We start from the raw sequence: 6,373 nt of genomic DNA on the forward strand, positions 1-6,373 counted from the left end.
ACACACACACACACACACACACACACACACACACACACACACACACACACACACACGAATGCAAACACTTTGGCTATCGGTTGTTTGAATTATGTGACGTAATTCATGATCGATATTTTAGTTCTTGGATAAGGATCATGGTGGCACTGTTCCTGTGTTCATTACTAATTTTGCTACTAGCCGATCGAGACTGATCGAGACGTATGACTCATATGTTGTATGTACAGTGTATACACAACATACACTGCCATACATGTATTTTGCCGCTCAATTAAATTGCGATATAATTGATCCAAAGACAATGTTAAACATTTAAACGGTGTGTCGCGAGGAATAATATCTATATATAATAAATATCTATATATAATACAACATCAAATAAGATTATAAGAACCATTATATGATACAAACATGAATCCCATTGAAGCTGAAACTATCGCTGATCTGGTTCAGAATATGATTATTTCTCTATGTGGCGAACAAAAACCAGGTTAGTTTTGAATAAAGTTATACCATTGTCGGAATTATATTAATTGATAGAAAATATCAACTGTATATTAGTCAATTACTCCAATTAATTGCTACACAATTCATTTTTCAAAACAATGTAATTAAAAGTTATTAATGTCTCATATTTCAATAATAAAGTTATTAATGTCTCATATTTCAGTAATAAAATATTGCTTAATACGAAGAGATATTTTTTTAAAAAATATCTTATTTTGAGAATACATAGTAAGGTAAATTAAAAAATTTAGAGGAATCTTGACTGGTCTTTTTAACGAAATTTGATTAATTTGTATTATTTATATGTTCTAAAATAAATCAAACTTTAAAACTTTAAAATAAATCAAACTATTCGAAAAAGTCCTTTGCATGTAATTTAACAAAAAATATTGGATATAGAGTGTCTTAATTTAAGAATTAATTAGTTTTAGCAAGATGGCATGCTTCATATTTACTTTTTAAATCTCTGTACATTAAGTTGTACATTAAGGTGTAAATGATGATAATCTTTTCAAATAAATTTGGATTTTAGCATATATATGTCTTAATAAATTATAATTGTCAAATTTTTCAGATTTTTTAGTATATGCATTTATATTTAATAAATATAAGTTGTGTGATATATATATATATATATATAAATATGCAATATGTATTGTAAAATAAAAATCTGTAACATAATACATATATACACACACACATACACATACACATACACAAGCTAAAACATTTTTTATATTTTATAGAATTAATCAGAAGATTTATGCGTTTTTCCCTTGGCTTACTGTCATCTACTCAAGGTATAGAAACACTGAGAGAAGATGAAGTAACCGTAGCAACATATATAAAGAGTAAATTATCACCACGAGATGCAGTGCAGTTTGATAAACTGCACAATGATTTAAAAGATGGGGTACAAAACAATTTTACCTTCTTAGCATTTTGTTTCGATCATACTTATTTTATTTATATTTATTCGCACCTACAAATGTATAAATTCTTGCATCAATCTTGTTCTTTCATTAGCCACTCAAGAATCGTATAAGCATTCTAATATTTCTACTGAATATGGGCCAATCGATGGAACAAATAAAGGACAGGATCTTTTCATTTCCAGATATGAAATCGGAATTAAGCCCAATTGCATCAACTAGTGGTAAGATTAACACAATCAACATTTATCAGAGAATTATCTAATTATTTTTTATATTTAGGACAATTGTCACAAACGTCATGTTCTCCAGCACAAGTTGTATCATTAAATACTACAGAGACAAGTTCAAAAGGATTATTAATACATCCAAATAAGATATTCAATGAGGAATCCATTTCAGAAGATGTATTAGTTCAAGACTTAATATATTCTTTTCAAAGTGTCGAAGGAAAAATTTTAAAGTTAGACTCCAGCTACGGATTTCAGATAGATCCTGTAGCAAAAATTAATAGATCACAAAAACAAGCTGTTTTAAGACTGAGTGAACTAGGATATTTACATAGTGTAGTGCGAAAAGGATTGGAGAGAATGTCTGTAACTGGTGCAGGCAGAGTCACTGATAGCTTTGTTGCTGCGTTACATAAGGAATTGTCAGAATATTACAGATTTATAGCTATAATGCAAGAAGAAGTTAATAGGTAAGAATTAGATACATATGGTACATAGTATGGTATATAGTATTTCAAAGATATGAGGTTATATTGAACATAAAATTATATTGTTTTATAAATCCAATAACAATTTTTTTTTGTTTGGAATACACTTGGAAAGTATCTTTAATATAATATTTATAATAAAGTAATGTAAGCGTAATAATGATAACAGGTCTCAACATCAAATGGTAACATATGGAGTTACATTATCTCACTTACATCTTTGGGCATGCGATCCTTTGGAAACTCTGAAGTGGTTAGCAAGTATAGTAAGAGCTTGCCAAGGTCAAAAAGGTGGTGCATTAGCATCAACTGTTTATGAATTCAGCTATCATGGAGATGCCATTGTGAAAAATTTAGTCAAAAGAGTTTTGGAAAGTGTTTGCAATCCTTTATACAACATGTTAATGAGATGGATCGCTGATGGAGAATTAGACGATCCATATAAGGAATTTTTTATTCAAGCGTGCAACGATGTTAGTGGTGATAGAATGTGGCATGAAAAATATCAAGTAAGAAATTCAATGGTGCCATCTTTCCTTAGTAAAGCACAAGCGAAAAAGATTCTGGGAACAGGAAAGAGTATTAATTTCTTACGTGAAGTTTGTAAAGACTTTTCACCATGGCAAGATAGACATGCAGATATGTTCAGGAATACTGATGAGGAATATAATGGTTAGTAATAATAATCATGCCAACTATTGATAACTATTGCTACAAGATCTTAATAGTGTCTTTCTTGATAATGCTTGTGTCGGAAAATATTTGCAATTTATAAAAATTTTGATTAATGTCAAATGGATTATTTACAGCTTTATCTAACTCTTGGAAGGATATTCAATATTTTATCGTTTTTCTTCTAGTTGAAGTTTTTTTCGATATGGATCCAGATGGTCGTTTGCAAACTATGATGGATGCAGCATATAAAGAAACTTCAACAAGAGTTGTTGAAATATTGACAAAACAATATCATCTTATGGATCATTTGCAGGGGATTAAGGGATATCTTTTGCTTGGTCAAGGCCATTTTATTCAACATCTTATGCATTTATTAGAGTAAGAATATTGTATAATATATATTTTAATATATATTAATCTAGATTTTAAAATATATTATTAATATACCTATATATATGTATTAATTATATTATATTATATTAATGATATATGCAAGAAGAGAAAGAAATGATATTTTTTTTTTAAATCTAAAAAATTTTAATTATACATTTCAGGCCTGAATTAGCTAAACCAGCAAGTTCTTTATATCCTCATAATATATCATCTATACTTGAAATTGCAATAAGGGCAACTAGTACAAAATTAGATGATTTAGATGTGCAAAAACGTTTAGACGTCAGATTATTAGCACCTTCAGAAAGTGAAACAGGATGGGATGTTTTTATTTTAGATTACAATGTTGATGGACCTATAGGAACGGTAAAATATTGTTACAACATATTAATTGTAATTTTTAATCTACACATTAAATATTTGAGGAATCGTAATCAACTTGTTAGATTTTGGAGCCATGTAGACAGACATATCAAACGGTTTTCTTTGCCTTGTGGAAAGCAAAGAGAATGGAATCAATTTTATCTGCTATTTGGAAACAACAAACAACATCAGCAAAAATGTTCAGAAAAATGCCGGAAGTATTGCCTATCCAGAATCATATTCATCTAATTACTAGTAGCATGGTTCATTTAGTTCATCAAATGCAATATTATTTTTTATTTGAGGTAATTTGACATGTTACGTTAAACTATTGTTATTAATCGTAGATTATTAATCTATCATTAATATAATAATGAGTAATTTTATGATGAAAACTTATATATTGCACATTAACAAATGAAAAATTTAATTAATTGAAGGTAATCGAATGTTCTTGGGATACATTTGCGAAGCAACTTCTTCAGGCGTCATCCCTTGATGATATAATTGCAGCTCACAGTCATTTTGTTGATTCTGTGAGACATGGTACATTGTTGGATGAAAAATCCCAAGTAAGTATTAGATGATATTTATATATACATACGAACGCATATTTTTGTACTATTCTTGATGTTACAGGAACTTATGGATCACTTACGCTCAGTTTACAGTCCAATACTAGACCTTCAGAATCTCGAGGAAACTTTCCTTGCACGTGCTACTCAGGAATATGAGGCACGATTAAATGATAATTTAGGACATGAGCAAACAAAAAAATGGAGTCGTACAAATAAAAAAGATCAAGAAATTGAAGAAAGAGAGAAAGCATTTTTAAAATACCTAAATACACTTTCAATACAATTGCGACTACTTTCGAGAACATATCAAGTAATAATGAAGTGAAATATTATATTCTAGTTTTGTATTTATCATCATTACTATTTATCATCATCACTACTATTTTCTTATCTACATGATTCTTTAGTCGTTATAAAGTAATAATTTACATATTGTTCCTAATTGCACATATTGTACATATTGCTCCTGTTTAAAATGAGATATAAAAAATTGCTTTTTTTAGTGTATTTATTTTTATCTTTGAAAGAAAACAATATATGTTTTTAAAATATATTTTTTTTTCAGGATCGTGTGAAAAAATTTTTATTAATGCTTGCTTCCGCTGAAGATGTATCGTTGCAATTACTTAGTGTACGATTAGATTTTAATGAATATTACAAAAGTAAAGATAGCCGACTAGTTGTGCCATTAACATATCAACATCGCAGACAAAGTGATCAAACATTTTTTGGATGCAAGTGACAATTGGAGGCAGAAATTTTATTAGAAACCTTCAATGATTCAAGTCACTTTTCAAATGAATGCTGTATCTCAACTGAGCAAAATTCATCTGACATTAATAATAAGGTTACAAGCACATTTGATTTTTCCATTAATCGTCCTTCTTCATTTTCTTCTTTATGTCGACATCATGATACTACCAATTTTTTTTATAGACCACACTCATCCAAAATGATAACAGATGTCAATGACTCTGTCGTTTTGCACAAAAAAAGTTATAGAACAAATTTGAGAAACGCTGAGTTAAGTAAACGTACATTTAGAATATTTTTGGAAAAACAGATATTGTCACATGTGGAGATAGAGATTCAGAAAAATATCCAAGAACCTCAAACACCATTAACACCTAATTTTAATTTTGATGAAAACGATTTTACTTTGAGCAAGATACGATTAACACTTTCTCCGTTCCAAACAATCGTACCCGAAAAGAAGTCATTTATAAAAAATAATTCAACCCTTTCAAATTTTGAAGCTAAAATGTGTTCCAGTAATACAGCTGTAAAAATAACTAATGCAATCGTAAATCGTGACATTGATTCTGAAATTAATGTATATGAGAATTCTGTTCGAAAGAAATCAAAAATTTCTACTGCACTTGTGTCTAATCAAAATATCTCAAGCCCTAAAATGAACATAGTTGATAAACAATCCGACTGTGCATTGATGTATGTTAATAGTCCAGAATGGTTTCAAGATAATGAGACTGTATCAGTTCATGGTTCTTTACTAAGTGAAACTATCTCAGACATTAGCACGTACAATTCAGATTTAAGAAGAAATACTAATCATAAACGATGTCGTTGGAAACGCATACTTTTTTGTTGCGTTAATTGAATTTGTTATTTACATCAACTGTACATCACAATCAAAAAATATATATTTGAAAAAGAGAAATCTGTTTCTGTGAAATTTATGTTTTTTTATATTTTTATTTCTTTATAAAATTATATGTATAATTCAAGTATATGCGTCCACAATTCACATACTCTGGATTAACAATTTTTTAATACTCACTAATATTAATGTTAGTTATATCGATAAATGTTGATTTATGAAATACATTGTTTTTATCTTGTATTACGCACTGTTTGCTGGATTTTTACAAAATTTTAATATTTAAGATTTTGTGATTATTAGGGAATAATATTCAAAATATAATCCATAAGCAACCTATAGTCCGTACTTAATTGAAAGAAAATTAAAACTTATATTTTTTATTATAAAATATTGCTTGGATAGTATATATAAAGTAGTAATATCTTTCTATCGTACAACATAAATAATAGTATTTTATTTTTCTGTTACGATATATACATTTGTCAATAAAAATTAGTTACAGTACTTTTATTATCTGCAAAAATATTTAATATTTTTTTACTTTTATTAAAGATACATATTAATATACATATTAATATACATTTTA

The 6,373-nt window shown here is 28.2% G+C and overlaps 1 protein-coding gene across 1 annotated transcript; it reads left to right on the top strand.

The window, feature by feature from the left end:
* The first annotated feature begins 411 nt into the window (after positions 1 to 411).
* On the top strand, positions 412 to 4,908 carry LOC105622731 (gamma-tubulin complex component 3). Its single transcript, XM_012204143.1, has 11 exons — positions 412 to 490; positions 1,254 to 1,420; positions 1,534 to 1,663; positions 1,722 to 2,139; positions 2,327 to 2,829; positions 3,018 to 3,210; positions 3,387 to 3,591; positions 3,672 to 3,893; positions 4,029 to 4,160; positions 4,228 to 4,476; positions 4,732 to 4,908. The coding sequence occupies exons 1-11, from the start codon at positions 412 to 414 to the stop codon at positions 4,906 to 4,908; spliced, it is 2,475 nt and encodes an 824-aa protein (XP_012059533.1).
* Positions 4,909 to 6,373: the final 1,465 nt, after the last annotated feature.

The sequence above is a fragment of the Atta cephalotes genome, assembly GCF_000143395.1.
Source record: "Atta cephalotes unplaced genomic scaffold scaffold00048, whole genome shotgun sequence".
In the NCBI taxonomy this organism is placed as follows: domain Eukaryota; kingdom Metazoa; phylum Arthropoda; class Insecta; order Hymenoptera; family Formicidae; genus Atta; species Atta cephalotes.

Bases quoted from the DNA above. Each gene is read 5' to 3' on its own strand.
- LOC105622731 (XM_012204143.1), top strand. From the start codon at position 412: ATGAATCCCATTGAAGCTGAAACTATCGCTGATCTGGTTCAGAATATG. The intron at 3,894-4,028 runs GTAATTTGACAT...AATTAATTGAAG, and splicing joins AATATTATTTTTTATTTGAG to GTAATCGAATGTTCTTGGGA. The intron at 4,161-4,227 runs GTAAGTATTAGA...TTGATGTTACAG, and splicing joins TGTTGGATGAAAAATCCCAA to GAACTTATGGATCACTTACG.